General features: G+C 39.6%; 1 protein-coding gene across 5 annotated transcripts in view; it reads right to left on the reverse strand.

Moving 5' to 3' along the window:
- anks1b (ankyrin repeat and sterile alpha motif domain containing 1B) overlaps positions 1 to 17,307 on the reverse strand; it is a 258,652-nt gene that overhangs the window by 89,654 nt on the left and 151,691 nt on the right. For all 5 annotated transcript variants that reach the window (XM_038738848.1, XM_038738847.1, XM_038738846.1 and 2 more), the window contains one exon: positions 8,429 to 8,615. In XM_038738848.1, coding sequence (XP_038594776.1) covers positions 8,429 to 8,615 — 187 coding nt within the window. The remainder of the gene's footprint in view (positions 1 to 8,428; positions 8,616 to 17,307) is intronic.

The following is a 17,307-nucleotide window of genomic DNA, read 5'->3' on the forward strand; positions in this document are numbered from 1 at the left end:
AGTTAAAGTCCAGACCTGAATCCAATCGAGAATCTGTGGAAAACTGCTATTCACAACCGCTCTCCATCCAACCTCACTGAGCTCGAGCTGTTTTGCAAGGAGGAATGGGCAAAAATTTCAGTCTCTCGATGTGCAAACCTGATAGAGACGTACCCCAAGTGACTTACAGCTGTAATCGCAGCAAAAGATGGCGCTACAAAGTATTAACTTAAGGGGAGTGAATAATTTTGCACGCCCAATTTTTCAGTTTTTTATTTGTTAAAGAAGTTTGAAATATCCAATAAATTTCATTCCACTTCATAATTGTGTCCCACTTGTTGTTGATTCTTCACAAAAAATTACAGTTTTATATCTTTATGTTTGAAGCCTGAAATGTGGCAATAGGTCGAAAAGTTCAAGGGGGCCGAATACTTTGGCAAGGCACTGTATGTAGCTGTTGTTGAGAACTACATGCAGTTGTAGAGCAGTTAGCCACACCTGTAGTCTGTTCTCACCTATGCTGCTACATGCTGCTTTAGCTTTAAATGCTTCATTGTGTTCACCACCTAGTCTGTAACTTTGTCTGTCTGCAGTTTGGTGCTGGGCAGGTAGTGCACGGATGGTTTATCTGAGCCTTTTCACTGACAACAGCTGCCTGCCCCTTCTAGGAACAATGCTATGAGAGCAGAGAGAGAGAGAACCACATCAGTAAAGTCTGTAAAAACAAAACAAAGAGCTGAAAGAAGATAAAAAGCTACGTGGAACCGAGGGGACTGTAGAGAAAGGTGAAAACTCTTAATCATGACGACATTTTTTTTTTTTTTCTGGCTCAAAGAAAGAGTTTGACTAGGGCTAATGTTTGTGTTATAATTATAAGTTCAGATCATAGAATAGGCTGCTATATAGCTTAACAGTATTATGATATCAATTCAAGTTGGACAAAACAGCAGTCTCATTTGTGTTTTATTTTTATTTTTTTATTTAACCAGGTAGGCTGATTGAGAACAGTTTTTCATTTGCAACGGCGACCTGGCCAAGACAGTGTGTAATGAGTCTGTAAGGAGAATATTAGAAAGTGCAGTAGCATATATGTACATTTAGTGCAGGTGCCAAATATTCAAGGAGGTAGGTCAGATTGTATGCGTAAATGGTATGGCAACAATAAAAATCACAATATACAAATAGATAGTCTATATATAAATAAAAAGTATAGAGTACAGAGATCTATAAACATTTTGTGCAAGTTGAGTTCTAATTACCGAGGTAGATCAGTTATGGCAGTAGCGATGGGAAGAATGACATTTGAGCATAAAACAGATCAGGCAGCAGTACAGGTGAAACTGCGCAACTAAGAAAGGGACATGACAGAGCAATTTTAGTAATGGTGTGCAGAAGTGAGTGGTGGAGGAGACCTAGCATGTACAGAGAGTCGTTATTGTGCGAGAAAAACGCTCTACATGGTGGTTAGTCTCTCATTTCTTTATGCAAAGTACTAACTTGTCAGTAATAAAAACCATGCATACAGAACAACGAGTTCAACATTTACTCTGTAGCTTTTTTAAATGTCCCGTACCATCCAGGCTGTGATTGGTCGGTTCACTAAAAGTGACTTTGACAAACTACTTTATGCACACGGGTGCATGAAAGGCACCTGAGCTTCTCCCTGCTCTGTCTCCACTGACAGATATCATCAGGCAGGTGAGAACAGGAACAGGTGAGGATTGCATAGTGCCCAGACAACCTGATATGGAGAAGGCAGAAAAGAGGAGCAGCAGCTTGTGAGAAGTGCCGGTACGCAAGAAAAAGTATTTACACTGTGAGAAATCACAGGAAGTCATCTCTCCCATAAGTGCTAGCTTTGTAGCGGAGCGTTTAGGCGCAGAGAAATGAATGCAATGGCTGTGTGTTGGGAGGAGAGCTAAAACCTCTTTGGGGGGGTGCCAAAATTGCAGGAAAAATCCTGTACAAGCAACCGCTTTACTTTTCATGTAGTCAACAGACCTATTGTTTATATAAAAATGATGATTACTGCAGCTTTAAATGTTATTATGACCAATACTCAGAATACACAAAACATAAGAATAAGTCCCAACACAAAAACATTATGAGCAAATTCTGTACATGCATTTCCATAATGGAGTTTATAAGAAGCCATGATGTGTTCGAGCAACTTAACAGCTCCCAGACGAATGGATACCGACCAGCAGGTTTTTGCTTGTTTGTTACTGACTTGTCGCAGGGGGCACTGCATAATTCATGGAGGACAACTGCGTCAACAGTTGCACTGCTTTTGCATAACACTGCACTGCACTTGGCACTCCGCACCAAGGGCACTGTGGGAATATCTTGTTGAGCAATGTCCAACATTATATAAACCTTAGTTCCGTAGCATCAACAGCAGCACCAGTGATGGGTCAGGTTATAAATAGGCCTCCTTTTTATCCAACTGCCCACGCAGGTGGCTGACACCTGCATACTCTGCTGCAGGGCCAGAGATTTATTGTATAAATGTTAGGCTGGTGTCGAAGGACGGTTCAGGATTTTTAGGAAGAAAATTAGAGGAATAAGAAGGAGAGAGACAAACGCTGAGAGGAAGGAAGTAAAGACCTTTCTAATTCTCACGTCTCATTCTCTCTCCCTCACCCACTCTATTTTTCACTGGCATCCTTTGATTTCTGCGACTCTTTTCCTTCTGTATCCACATACATTTATACTCAATCTTTCTCTCACTCTCTCTCTCTCTCTCTGTAAGCCACTTGTTACCATGGCAACCCCACAATGGGCCTTATAAAGCTAATAAGTAGAGAGAACAGGAGGGATGAGCACAGTAGCAGAAGAAGGAGGAAGGAAGAAAATTGAGAAAAAAATGTAATGGAAATATAAACGAGTGCCAATCTATTCCTGGTGTTGGAGCTTCAGGCGAGGAGGGCGAGGGAGAGACATACAGAAAAAGTCAGAAAAACATAAATACATGTACATATAAGTTGTATCTATAATATATTGTAGTGCTTATAGAGTGTGGTGATAAGATATTATGAGTGCTTTATATATTGTAATATTATATTCTTAATATAAATGTACTTTTTCCCTGTTATGGAGACAATACTGTTAAGTTGCAGTAGGTCATATTTTCCTCAAGCAAATATTACAGGAACTTTTCAAATGTTGCCAATAATAATACACACGTGTTTAGGCTGAATTGAATTGCTGGTCACATTTTATGCTTTCAACCTATGGTGAAAGACCTGAAGACCAGTATTAAAATAGTATGAAATACAGGTAAGTTTCTGGGCAGTTGGTGCTGCAATAAGTATTTAAATGTAATTAATCTATTTAAAAAGGCAGACAATGTCAATTTGGCTGCTGTTATAACCCTTTACCATATGTGTGTTGTCCACTATGTCTTGTTTGTAAGCGTCGTGTGACCAAGTTTTGGCAGACAGAATGAAGGAAAGGACATGAAGATACAGCTAACACAAAATGCATGTTTTTCAGTTGCTGTGTGTAAAGTACCTTTAATAATGTGGAAACAATAGGAGACAATGCTGCTCATACAAGTGGTTATGATGCTCTTTTTCTGCCATTAGCAGAAAATTATTATTAATAACAATAACTATTCCTAGTGATCACACCTGTAGTGAAACAACGGTGTGGATTTGTGCAATTTTTATTAAATAAATTTGGAGCTACTCCAAATTACTCCGTTCCTCTCCCAGAGAGGCGCAGGGGGGTTGGAGATCAACTTTCAACAGACTGCTGGGGAGACCCAAACGGAAGGGGGGGTGAAAGTTACTTTCTTTAAGTGCTATGCCTGGGCGGTTGATCGTAAAACGGGCACCTTTTTGATCTACGAAGCTGATAACGCGGGGCCTGACTGTTAAACTGACAAAGGGACACGAACCAGCGATTAGCATTTCCCTGAACAGCCTATCAAAACTGGCCCCCCACACATGTAATTGTGGCAACTGAACTGGGTCTGTGTTTATTCATTACCCCATCAAAGGGATACTCCTTGTCTCACCCACTTGTGACATAACCCAGGAAGCCGAACTTTAAATAACCAAAGACTGGAGTCTCCAAAGACTCAAAGCATTTAATTAAGTTTAATTAAATCTTTAGTTACTTGATTACGTTTGCCTCTAATTGAGTAGTTATGTTAACATGTTTTTGCTATCTGTTGTTGATATTAGTGCTGAAAAGAATCTAAATAAGTGACTTTTGCAGTGTTTTTATTTTCAGCAAGACACTCACTCATCTAATGTAATCAATGCTTGTTCACAATACTTTCCTACAAAATTCCTTTAGAAATGATGATAAAGAAATGTCATACTATACTCTTAATCGCCAGCAATTTAAGGATGAATAACTAAATTCCCCGGTTCCTAAGGAGAGATGATCTTGGATTAATCTAAGCTTTCCTGATGTAACCTGAGCTCTCCCAAGTGGACGAAATAAGTATTACATACCATCGTTGGAAATGCCATTAAATGTATAAATATCCTGACCAATAATGTGACAATTGTTTCCTGTTACCAAATGCTTAACATTGTTTAACGCAAATAGATTTAGACATTAAGTTTAGAAAGGCAGTCCCTCGGGAAACCTGAAACGCCCTCTGGGGAACCACACCCCAGGCAACAAAAGAGCGACACGCGACGTCGTTCGGGCTCTCCTCTCTGCTCTTCTGCTCTCTCGGCTCGCTCTGCCCTCTGGATGCTTTAGCACGCGTCCGGCCTGCCTCTCCGGGCAACGCCTAAGAGTCGACCAGCAGCAGGACTTCGTTCGCTTGAAGCTACACACGCGAAGTGCCGCGACATCTATCTGCCCCTCAGTTTTTTTTTTCTTTCTTTCTTTTGTTTTGTTAAAGTTATCAGTCCGTTAAGTTACACTGGACTAATTCAGGAACAACCAAGTTCCATTTTTAAGCTTTTTCGTCGAGCCAACTTCACCGAGGTCAGACCAAGCCACGTGGTCTCGCCAGCGGCAATGAAGGAAACCTGAAAACAGCCGAATTGCCAGACGGAGGACGGCGTTTTCTTCAGTCAGACACGGAGAACCCTGGAGAATCCCTAGCAAAAAGCCAGGATCGGGCAGCTAGCGTGGGACCCGTGCAACAGGCCAAAGCAGGCCGTCGACGAGCCGTAAGACCTAACAAACATTCTGTGGTCAGAGATTTCCTTTTAACTCCTAAACTCATAGCGTTAGCTTACTTTCATTAGTTCTCCTATGCCGTATGAGTTAAATTCTTCCCACAATCGAACCTCCATTTCTCATTGTTCAGCAATTGTTTATTTTCCCTGTATTTAACCACCCTTTTATATCGCATTATTTAGTTAATAAATTCACTGTAATATAATCAAGAACTGTGTGTGTTGCTTATTTCTACATCCCTGCCAAGAGAATTGACCCTTTAGATATGAGACTGACTGATTTAAGATAATTGAGCGATTATTAACTAACTGATCACTAGTAATAATTGTATAATTATTAAAAGCTACCTAGAGGTCCGGAGACTCTAAGATTATAACAACTCCAGTGGTGCCCTAAAAAGGAGGAATCATTTTTAAAATTCATAATTGGGTATTAATTCTCATAAATGTATTAAAATTCATAACTAATTTAGCCATGCTACACACCAGACACGTGAAAACTAACCACAAGCATCATTATTAAGCATGAACATCTCCTTCTAAGTCAGGAAATTCTTATGTATCCACAATCCCCAAAACTTTGATATACAGTAAATTAGCCTAGTGGGCTGCAAGTAAAAACGAGAGCTTTTCAACTCTGTGAGCAATAATAGATCCTCAGTCTTTGTCCTCAGAAGACATCAGTGTCAGGCCTAAGACGTAGATTTCAATAGGGAAATAAAACACTCTTGTTACATAAATACCATGGCAATGCTTCAATGAGAATAGTAGATGAAGATGTCTCATTCAGTTTTATGTCTGTGAGTGTGTGTGCACCTGTGGATTGATAATGATTGTGCTTTTGGTTCGAGGCACTACAGAGATCAAAGTCTAGCTGGGCCTCTGAACTGCTCCTGGATCAAACAGAGACACACACGCACGCGCTCACACACAGAAAATGCCTCCCGCCTGGTCGACTTCCCCTGCTTCAGCTCTTCTGTCGGCGCCTGATAGCAGCGGGTGTGAGGGACAGTTGGACTGAAACCCAGGTGAGAGAAGGAAGTATTGACGACTACGTCACCCCATAACTATTGCCAAGGCCACCACTTCGCCATGACAACAAGGAATCTCATTGCTATAGTAACAAAAGAAGCGAGTGACTAGGAAATGACACAAAGGAAACGGAGGTTGGGAATAAACCAGGCGGTAAACCAGAGCTCCCAATGTGTGGCATGTGGACACAGAGGGGTACTGACACCTCAGTACTAAATCATATTTCTATATGAGGGTGGTAAATGTTAGGGAATGGGGGTAACAGGGATGTGGTTATTTTTGGGTTCATGATATGAAATAATTTGTTAAATAGTTTGACACATATACAATCACATTACACAATGCATAAACATGTTTGGATTATTTAGTATTTGTTACTTTTTTTTACTAAGTGAACACTAATAAAAGTATTAAAATGTGCGTATGTGCAGATTTAAGACCTAACTGCCCTCATTATGAGATTCTTATGAGAAAACCGCTCGTTCATTACATGGAATATTCTTTTTGGAGGAGAAACTTTCAAACTCAGCAGGGGAGTGTCATTAGATGAAACTAACAGTGTTTCATCTGGTAGTCTGACAGTAAAAAAGACTCCCCAAAAGACTAGGAGAGCATCTTTTGCTTACGTCCTGGAGCCCAGCTTTTAAGATATCCGGGAGAGTTTTCCCCTGAAAGTGTTTTTTTTGCATCCTAATTTCCACTTGAACTAAATTTAGACTAGTTAAAAATAGTTTTCCCCTCAAAAAACCTTTGAAATGTCACTTTTTAAAAGCAAAATGTGAAACTACATTTTGTGCTTAAGCTTCATAGTAATAAATGTATTTTGGGTGCAATGTAAACCCATGAACTGTGTTCAACGTTGGTGACACGTTAATTAACGACTAGTGTGTTAGCAGTTAGCTCACTTGCGTCAGTAGTTCAACTAGCCCCGAGAGTAGACGCTACTTCACTTCTAGCTGCTTTAGCACTTTACAAGGCCTTTACTCAACACTGAAATCCTCTTCATGGCCTGATGCTCTTCAATCTAGCAAACACACCAGTAGCTCTATCATTAATAAATCATGGAGTGCAGCCAAACATTTGTCTAAACTCACATGACTTTATTTAAAGGTCAAAGCCATGTGTAGGATCATTCTTAGAGCTACTTTCAACCTTCCTATTTCTGGAAGTAATTTCACATAGTATATTTTTGGTCAGTTTCAGCATATTCTAAATCATGTGTGTAATTCCCCTTAGACATAAATGTTGAAGCTTTTATGTTCTGCCCTCCGCTCCTTCCACAGCCCAGCAGTTCTTTCTAAGATCTGTTGTTAGCCTCTAAGGGGTTTGCCTCTTGGCTCTGGTCTGACACTATGACAGCAGTAGAAATATGATTTCTATTTCCTGGGACCCAGGGCAAGAGGATTAAAGTTTCATTTGGTTTCCAGGAGGAAATAGTTTAAACAACACCTGCACTAAGGCAACAAATACAGAATGAAAGAGGAGGCACAACACAAGGAATAAAAAAAGATCAGCAGGGGTATAATAGTAAACTAAAACTAAAGAAATGAATGCACCACAAGGCCAAAGGCATTACACAGACATTCAGTATAGTGACTTTCAGAGTGTGTGCTCTATGCATGATTTATAGAATATCTGACAGCTGACATAACCCAACAACTCACTAAGTTGCCAGCCTGCCTGATTTGAAGTATTCTAGATTTTTTTATGTGGGATTAACACATTTCCATTCATTCAAACTCCCTGTCCATATAATAGAAGCATGTATCTTAACAAACCGCTGCTGACAGTTAGTGATAATATGCAATGAACTTAGTAGACTCACAACAGACTAGAGCTGGAATGCACAATTAATCGATTGTAAGAGAAATAACCAACAACTATTTGTGTGATCGATGAGCCATTAAGTCATTTTTGTAGTCATGATTTTATAGACCACATGACTGATTGAGAAAACAATTGACAAATAAATCAATAATGAAAATAATGATTAGTTGCAACCTATAGTAAACTGCATTCACTTTAAATATATCTCTGTCTTGAATGACAACTTTTCTTGGTGTCCACGCAGCAGGGAAAGTCAAGAGACCTCATAGAAAGAGTTTTCATGTTGTGATATTCCCCTTGAGGAGATATTTGTATATCTGCTGATCCTCCTCCACAGGGAGATCAGAGGTCAGGGTACAGTGTATTTCAGATGGGCCGACACTCAGCGCCTTTAACACTAATTGCTCTCCCACCCTCCAGCCTATTTTCAGGAGTCTTACCTGTGAGCTGACAGTCGTCGTTGGAGCCCGCAGAGTCTTCCTGGTTTGGGCTGAGTGGAGGGCTGGCAGGGGGGCTGGTGCTGAAGCTGGCGTAGCCCAGGGACGAGCTCACCTCGCTGGGATCACAGCTGTGGTTGACCGGCTTCTGGACATCCAGGGATGAAGACAGAGAGGTGCGCTGCTTGGGCTGGATAAAAGCCAGGAAGAATAGAAGGACAAAAGTTAGAGTGATGAAAACATTCATACTTTCTTTTCTTTTATGTAACTGAATGTATTGTGGGTTTATTAATTTGATCTCTGCTTTTCCTTTTACGTTACTAAATTTTATTTTACAGATTAAAAGTAAATTTTTGGCTTCCAATTTGAAGTACACCAAATTAACAGTAACAATTTCTGCCAATTACACACCTGTGTGAAATGATGCCACCTTTATCTCTTCTAAGTGCTTGGTGGCTTTTTAATTGAATATTGCTGATTTTCTTCCATTATGATAAATGCTCATTATTCTTACTTAATTCTTCCCCATCATTCTTGTCTTATGACTAATTTCCTTTGTTTTACAAATCAAGCGTTTAATTTAATAGCAGTGTAAATTAAAATTCAGTTGCTCTGCAACATTAATGTTTGTCATGATGCTACCTCCAAATATCCAACAGCCAAATATCCATTTACAAAAGTGGGAGAAAGATGGAAAGTGTGCGTGTACTAGTACCAATCATCACTATGGGGATAAAAATGTCTTTACAGAGTGACATTATGGGGACTCACATCACATTTGTGAAAAAACACTGCTCCCCCCACAAGGTCAACTATACAGTTTTTGGTTTAAATTCAGTTTTATTCAGGATTCAGCAAGTGGTAGTTACAGTTAAGGTTAGGGTGAAACTACACAATACCAGCCAGATAATGACCCAACCCAGTCAGATATGGGACATTAGGAACTAAAATGAGTTTTAGAGGCAACCATTGCCCGTTTTACCCTGTGTACCGTGTCCCAGTGTGACGCTTAGTGAAACATCTTTTTTACGACATATGCCATGACCTTAACCCATACAAAAGGAGCACAGAGCACTCGCACAACACAACTTTAAAGAGGAATGATACTATTAGTGCTGTCAGGAGGAACATTGTGGTGGGTCCCCGGCACCTTGCTGGTAATCACATATGTTGTGACGTATGTGATAGACAGCAAGCCAAGCAACAGCAAGAACTGACTTCATGAATAATGATCGCAATCGCACTTTACTCCTAAATGACAAAAACCCTCTCGACATAACTCAAAATTTCAAACCTATTCTTTCTGACACCTGAGCATGTGCTTGATGTAATAAGACATGTGGATTTGTTTTATGTAATGTAAACAGAATGAAAGTAAGAAAAGAGAGAAGGGGGGCACATGATTGCTTACAGAAAGTAAGTGTGAGATTGAAAGAAAAAGGCAAGGCAGAGGACAACTGAAACTGTAGACTGGCATCTGGTAAACACATCTTACATAATGAGGCATTTGCAGTTCTGAACGACCTGCTGCTATGCTTCAAAATCAACTCAGGCAGTCAAAACCTAACCTTTTGTGCGGGCGTGCGGGCGTGCGTGCGTGCCAAAGGATGAAGGCAAAGTGAATCAATACAACGAACCATAAAGAAAAAATAACATCCTGAAATGTTGAAAGACACTCGACAGGACAATCTTCATAAGACCTTCACGGTCTTGTGTGTGACTCAAGGCACAAAGATGGAACTTTGAGAGAGAAAGAGAGGGGGCATAGGATATGAAAGGAAATGAAAGCAGGAGGAGGAGAGAAGTCTCTTTTTCATGCACGGTGCACTCACTGGGCTTTGAAGAGTCTTCAGATCGAGTGAAAAACAAAAGCAAAACAAGAGCAGGGAAACAGGCTGAACAAGAGAAGGGCATGAAACATGAAAAGAGAAGAAGAGAAGAAATGAAAACATGTCACTGTGTCAGAATGGAAGCACCAAAATACAAAAGGGAAGCAACAAAAACAGAAGAAAGAAATGATGATTAGAGGTAAGAATTTAAAGGAGGAGGTGAAGGAAGTTGGAAAAGAAGTAATAAAGCTGTGATGAAAGGAATGAAGAAAAGAAGGAAGGTAACCAGTACAGTGGTCATAATAATAAAGAAATGGAAGGGAAGCCAGATGTAGGATGGAAGATTTAGGGAAGGAAGGAGCAAAATGAAAAAGGAGGGAAAGCAAGGAGAAGGAGGTTAGCAATACAAGGTAAGAAGGAATGACAAAAGCTACTAGTAATAAGTATTTTGTTATGGTACCAGAAACTCACATACATTTAAATGTGAAAACAGATTGCTGTGGAAGTAACATTCATCAACAGTCATCAGAAAGTTATTAAAGGAATAGTTCGACACTTTGCTTGACACTATGCGTATTTGTGTTTTTGCTGAGAGTTAGATGGGAAGATCAATACCACCCTTATGTCAGTACAATAAATGTAAAGATACTGCCTGCAGACAGCTAACTTAGCTTAGCACAAAGACAAGAAACAGGTGGAAATGGTAGCATGGTGTGGTCTCTGCTTCTGGCCAAAAAATAGTCAGACAAGACCTCCCGTGTGTCTGACTATTTATTGTGTCCCATCCCTTTGGACAGAGCCAGGCTAGCCATTTTCTCCTTTTTCCACTCTTAATGCTAAGTGAAGATGACTGGGTGCTGGCAGTAGCTTCATATTCATTGTACGGACATGAGAGTGGTATTTATCTTCTCATCCAACACATTCAAATGCTAAATTATAGCTAATGTACATGAATTTCAAGGTCACCTTGTTCTACTGTTTGCTTCTTTGGATAAACAAAGGTCACATCATGTATTTTTGTTAGACATCAGTCAATCAAAGAGTGTGTTTCTGGACTAAACATTTATAACCGTCAAACAAGGAGAAATCAAGTATTTAAGAGGCACATAGACTCCAACCACAGCAGCTCCAATATACCAGAATGCGACACAGACACAGCAGTAAGATTAATTTTTTTTCCAGCGGAGAGCTGGTCAGTGGGGAATAACACCAGAGCATCAGCATCCTGCGGAGACCAAGGATGTTTAAAGGACCAATGCATCAACCAAACAAGATCACAACAGCCTAGAAAGGCAACTGGGAATAGACGATGACGTATGAGCCCTGCAGGGAATCACCCCTGACTGGGCAAGGGGAGGGACGTTACATAAGCTTTCTGTCAAAAACATGTACTTCTATATTCTTTATGACCTCACCTGTGATAAAAAGGATTGATTACCTAATATAAGAAAACAAAAGAAGAAAATCATTCAAACATACTAATACTAAACCACTTCATGAAATGAACACAACCTGCAGTGTTTACCTTGTATAACAATTAGCAAAGAAGAACTATCTAAAATAAATAAGATGAAACAGCAATCAACAAAGAATGATGAAACTGCTGTAATGTGACTCTGTGGTGTTTCAAAGTGAGAGGTTGAGGCTGTGGTCGTCTGTCTTCTTTTGTGAGCCATCTAATGTTTAATAAGTTTAAAAGAAAGCATCCTTTATTCACACACTTATCTCTGCCTTGTCTCTGTGTATTTGGCGTCTGCTTCTTTTAAAAGCTAAAGGCGTCTTCTCTCTGGACTTGTGCTTATTAAGAGCTTGCACATGCAAATACACTGACGCGTACAACAAAACATACACATACTGTAGCTCTGGCTGACACTTAGCGTTAACAATGCAAACAGGCAGCAGGCTAATGAACATGTCATGGGCGACTGGAAGGGGATTAATGAGCAGACACACACATGCACACACAATCACACACAGACACCCACACATACAGCAGGTCCTCCATGCCCGATTAAACTACTGCAAAAGACATTTCCCCAGCCTGGAACAGCAAGCCTGGGGGAAAACATGCCATTTAACACTTCACTAATGTGTGTGTCTTTTGTGCTTAAGCGCTAATAGATGACACTCCCATTAGCTAAAAAATCCTCACCAAAGACGAGGTGAGATGTTTGCAGTTTAAGTTTGCTTGCACGCAGTGAAAGGACTCTGTGTGAAACTGAGGATCAGTGAGTTCAATTATGAATGACAGGATAATCAATTATCATAAAATCAAGATTAAAAGAGCAGATGCTGTACAGTTGGGAAACATGGTTGTCCACTGTTGAATGAATGAATAAAACTTGAACAGAAGTAGTGTAAAAACTGTAAAGCTATAAAGTTGATTCTGATTCTGTAGCAGTAAAAGTAAATTTTTTCTGAAATGTTGCCATTTCTATTAAATATCTTCACTGGCTAACTAATCTGGCAATTTAACATGAGCAGGGGACTGAAAAGTAATTATCATAATGGGTTTAATTGATATTTTCAGTTGTTGGAGCAACTCTCTTCAGTTAACAACAGCCCAGTGTTAATAATGCTGGATATGGAACAATACACATGTCTTTTGTAGCCAGTGTTTTTATTTCTTTTCCATTCTCGCTTTTATTACTCGGTCTTTATTTTGGTGGCCTCACACATTCACAGAAATATGTAAACACTCAAACTCAGAAAGCAAAAGGCTCAGAAGAGCAGAACAGAGAAAACATCAAGTGCAGTAAGGAAAAAGAAAAAGAATAGAAAATAAAAGGAGTAAACAGCCAAACCATTTCTCTCCACCACAACTGCAACTCTTAAAACTATTACGCTACTACTCAGCTCTCAATTCTGAATTCCCACTTTATTCTGATACATTTGTTTTTTCTTCTGATGATCAAGCTTGAGTATTTTTCTCCTTAAAAAACATTTTTAGAAAGTTTCACTCAGGTTAACCTCTCAGTTACACTCAGGTTACTGGCACTTTGAGACCATTTCAGTGACATTAACATATATAGTGCCCCCTCTAAAGGCTCAAACTTTGTTCATTCATGCAGCACTACATGTGCCTGTGCCGTTCCAGACACACATGCTGTCAACTGAAGTACTATACAGTTACTGTGGTGCTCTCTTATCCCTCTAGTTTCATAAGGAAAACTGAATTAAATGTCTCTTTTTGCTCTTTTGTTGGAAATATAAACATAAGTATTATAAGCATATGTAAATATAATGTTCTAAACAGTCTCTCTCAACTGGTCATAATAAATGCGGTAGTGGAAGCACTTATGGGTAATATAATATGCCAGTTTTATTACCTTGATATAGCCTGATTTCTTGAGGATTAACTTTTTTCCCCAAGAAATACTGCAGGTTTTGTCCCTTCTACTTCAGTTGTTTAAATTTCAGTCTGAGTACTCACTTTTACCGAAATATCAACATTGGTCTTACATGTGCTTGATTACACAAACGAGACACTTGTTGGGTTGTCACTGGTCTTTGCATAAGCCAGTTTTTGAATAGTAGTAAGCCTGTGAAGTTGCAGAAACTGAGAATTATTTATGATATAAAATAATGCTTGATGAAGGGAGTCAAACCATTCCTCAGTTTCAGGTTGGTCTGGCTTCTGCGTGCTGAATTCAATTAAATATCATTGGAGATTTTCTAGATTGCAACCTCAAAGCAAATACCTTGTTTTTGTTGATTGTTTCCACATGCAGAAAGAATATTTCTACGACTGCAATTGTCTTCCCTCCCATTATCTGCTATCAGTCTTTCCTTTTGTTTATCTTCTAAAATTGTGAGAAACACAGGAGGACTTACCTGTCTGTACCTCAGTTTGAACTAGTAATTCCCCTCCTGTTTCTTATATGTGAATAAGCATTAAAGCAGTTTTCCCACCAAATCTACAGTGGCACCATAGACTGTATAAAAGAAGTGGACGTAGTCACCGTGACGTCATCCATTGGTTTGTGGACTGCCATGTTGATTTTGTGCAACCAGGCGCCAGACGTGACCATATTTGGACGAGTCTGTGGCATTAGTAAGCTTGGTTAGCTAAGTGCATCTGTAACGTTAACTGTGATTTTAACCGGGATGCTAATTTTGGTTAGCTAAAAACAAACAAAATGTACTTACCAAAAAAAATAAAAAAAATAAAAAAAAGGGCTGCTGACTTCTAATACCGTAAAACTTTGAATAATAGTCCGGGACTTGTCAATCACAATTTACTAAATGAACATCATGCTGTATTGAAGAAGACTTGAAACTAGCGATTGAGATCATAAACTTATTAGAAAAGTGTTAACTGAGATAAAAAAAAGAAGGTGAAAAGAAGGTTTGGGTAGGGTTTGCTATTATTTCTAATGGAACCGGACTTCTTTTTGCAACCAGAGTCGCCTCCCCCTACTGGCCTTTAGAAAGAATGCAGGCTTACTTCCACAGGGTGGAAAAGAAAGAGCTAGCAGTCCTCTGGGCTTGCAACTAATGAGGTGAATGAACTGCATGATTTATTAAAATCCTTTGACTATAGGTGGGAAATACCAGGAATTCCAGTGGGGGTTACTCAGATGTATAACCCCCACTGGAGAGCCTTTAGCATCAGCTGGAGTTCATTTAGTGGCGTATGACCCACGCCTCTCCTTTGTGGCAGCAGGCATTTTGCTGGCTGGGAAAGCAAACAAACACACTTAAAAGTGTCCTAGTTGTCCAAGCAACTTTGAAACATTTAAGTGGAGTGCAGTTAATCACCAGCTGTAATGAGAGGAATGAACTGACCAAGGTACATGTAGGTAAATTAATTGATTTCTCCATTTTCACGCTCCTTTCTTGCCACCACTCTGAAGCCAACTAGCTGCCACGATTGTGATTGTTTATTGATTGTGTGTGCATGTGTGTATTAGTACGCGTGGCTCAATAAAGACCTGGCATTAATGCAGAGTCATATTCATAGAACCTTACAGTGCACACATGTACTGTAATTGCCCACAGATTCTAGCAAGGTTGTTGATGATTAACTGACTGGAGCAACACTGTCGGAGAGGGATCATCAAGTGACTGTGAGTGTATTCAACACAAACACAGCCTCAGCGGCTAACTGATTGAAGGGCGTGAACAGATTAATGAGCTCTAAACGCCAAAGTGATTAGTGATCTGTCTTTATAACTGTGGTATATTAAAGAATCTGGAGATTTTCTGGTGAAGAAAATGTCTGATAGGTTCACAAGTTCCACTAAAAAAGCAGGTTTAATATGCAAGCTACTCAAATGGAAATATGTTGACATGCTGATGAAATAACACCAATTCGTCTTCAAAGGTTCATCATTGTTAATTATTTTGTTGGTTTATTTTCATATGGGGGATTACTCAATTGATTGTTAATCAATAAAGTCAATAAAATCACAAGTTCACAGAGCCCAATATCTTTCTTTTTGGGGCATTTTTGCTTTATAAATAACTTAAAAACGATAAACAGATTATCATAATTGTTGTGACAATCAACTAATGTATTAATCAACTATTTGTTTAAGCACTGCTTGATATAGAACACAGCACTTCATCTTCATATAAAGTTTAGTTTATTTAATGTTAGCAAACTTCCCACTGGTTCATCGACTCCAGAGGAAGCTTAAAACACGGGTATGTTTGTCCAGCCTGCAGATCGAGGTGTTGATTCACAGTGGGCTTTGCTAGTACTAGCAATTCTATTAGGGCCCATGTGCCTCAGAGCGTTTTTGGCCAGCTGAAAACCGCTAGCAGGTGTTTTTGAGGCGCAACGTTTTTTCCAACTGCTTTGGTTGCTATGATACATTTGTTGCAAGTAGTTCTACCTAACTTCACTGGATCTAAAAATGTCAACACAGAGTAGAGTACTTGCTCTGTATGAAGGGAAGGCTGTAGCAGGTAAATAGAGAGAGGACGGACTCGCCGTATGTGGGTTCATGTGATTTTGAGGAAACATCTCGGCGAGTGCCACCGTTTGGTCCAAGAGCTGAGGTTGGACGAAGCCCGGTTCCAGGTAGGTAATCATTGCTACGGTGTGGTATTTGTACTGCCCCTCCTTTACCTCGGCAATCTGAAAAAAAAACGCTCAGCGCCTCGCCACGCTGCTGCCATTTTTACTAGCTCGTAAAAACGCGGCGCTCCCATTGCAATGAATTGAAAAAATACGGGCCCTAAGTCTTACATAAGTCATTTGAGTGAAATGTTAATTGTCAACAATAATGGAGTCTTAAAAGTAAGACCACATTTTCCAAGCTTAAATGAAGAAGATAGAAATGCTGGAGGGAGTTTTTGTTGGATTTACACTTGTCTCACCAACTCCAGTCATAAGAAAAGAACAGCATCCTTTTCCTGTTATGATTTCCAATGAGATCTGGTCCAGCAGTGTATTTTAAAAATATATCTTTGGGTTGGCAGAGCCTGGAAGACTTTTTGTGATTGTCTTGTGTGTTTACTATAATTATGCTGTCATCTCAAAATGACTCTACACTGATGTTAAAATTACACATATCACCTTTAAGTTCACTAGATCTGTCATGGTCAAAACAAACCATCTCTTCCTTCAAGAAACACTAAAATCGATACCCTTTATACATCGAGTGATTGGGGATAATGCTCTTTAAGTACCTTGCCTAAGAGCACCTTGACCGCAGTAATTTGGGGAGATATGAGTCTTAGTCAATCAGTTTTCCTTAGATCCTGCAGAGGGAATTTGATCAACAAATAGGCTGCTGCTTCTTATGTGATAGCTGTGGCATAATCTGTGCATTTAACATTGACTGCTTTGTGTGTATCTCTGCATCCTCTCAAACTCTGTATGGAGAAAATATCCATTATCTCCACCCCTCCGTAAAGCACCAGAAACCAGTCAGCCTACCTTATCTGCACTCCACTTTAAGTATTAGTCTGACTGAGCATACATAGTCAGGAAAGCTTCAGCTCATTGTGTGAATTCTTGTATGTGTTCATACATACAGTATGTACAATGTGTTCACATTCAACAGTAGATCATTGTGTGTGGAATGCGTACTATACACACTG

The sequence above is a fragment of the Micropterus salmoides genome, unplaced genomic scaffold (genome assembly GCF_014851395.1).
Source record: "Micropterus salmoides isolate LMB-PRFRI ecotype aquatic unplaced genomic scaffold, ASM1485139v1 Ms_hic_scaffold_23, whole genome shotgun sequence".
In the NCBI taxonomy this organism is placed as follows: domain Eukaryota; kingdom Metazoa; phylum Chordata; class Actinopteri; order Centrarchiformes; family Centrarchidae; genus Micropterus; species Micropterus salmoides.